At 64.9% G+C, this 481-nt stretch overlaps 1 protein-coding gene across 1 annotated transcript in view; it reads right to left on the bottom strand.

Annotated features, from left to right (window-relative positions):
* The window catches only part of LOC103265271, a 155,513-nt gene extending 155,428 nt beyond the window's left edge, over nt 1-85 (bottom strand). Inside the window, exon 1 of the mRNA XM_008062972.2 lies at nt 36-85. Within this exon, the coding sequence (XP_008061163.1) occupies nt 36-85 (50 nt within the window). The remainder of the gene's footprint in view (nt 1-35) is intronic.
* Nucleotides 86-481: the final 396 nt, after the last annotated feature.

Below are 481 nucleotides of genomic sequence, written 5' to 3'. Positions count from 1 at the left end.
TGGTGGGGGCAGGGGAGACACCCGCCGGCGGGCACAGTTCCTTCCAGGTTTCGGAAAGGGGCGGGGAGCCAGGCGATGAGGTCATTGGAGCGGTGACCGGGCGGTCCTCGCGCGCCTCCCTGGGTCCCTGCACCCAGCGGGAGAGGACGGAGCGACGGAGGGGTGCCACTGAGGCAAGGTGGGGGACTCTCCCCAGGGGTGTCCGGCTTCAGCTCCGAGCCGATGAAATACCCAAATGCGACGAGATGGGCCAGTTCTAATCCCGACGTGCCCTTGGTCCCTGGCACTCCGAGAAGAGTCTAAGAAGGCTCGCTCTCATCGTCGGCTGCGCGGTAACCCTCAAACCAGCGTCGCTGCAGCGTTTCGGAGCCCTGGCCCCGAGGCCGCGGGATTGTTTTTGTTTGCAGCTCGGGAAAGTTTTAAGGGTCTCCCCGACTGCACGTGCACCCTCACCTTTTCCTGCCTGTGCAAGCTGGCGACC

The sequence above is a fragment of the Carlito syrichta genome, unplaced genomic scaffold, assembly GCF_000164805.1.
Source record: "Carlito syrichta isolate Samal-C Ts95f unplaced genomic scaffold, Tarsius_syrichta-2.0.1 Scaffold306243, whole genome shotgun sequence".
Taxonomy (NCBI): domain Eukaryota; kingdom Metazoa; phylum Chordata; class Mammalia; order Primates; family Tarsiidae; genus Carlito; species Carlito syrichta.
This window is presented reverse-complemented; position numbering and strand designations above follow the sequence as displayed.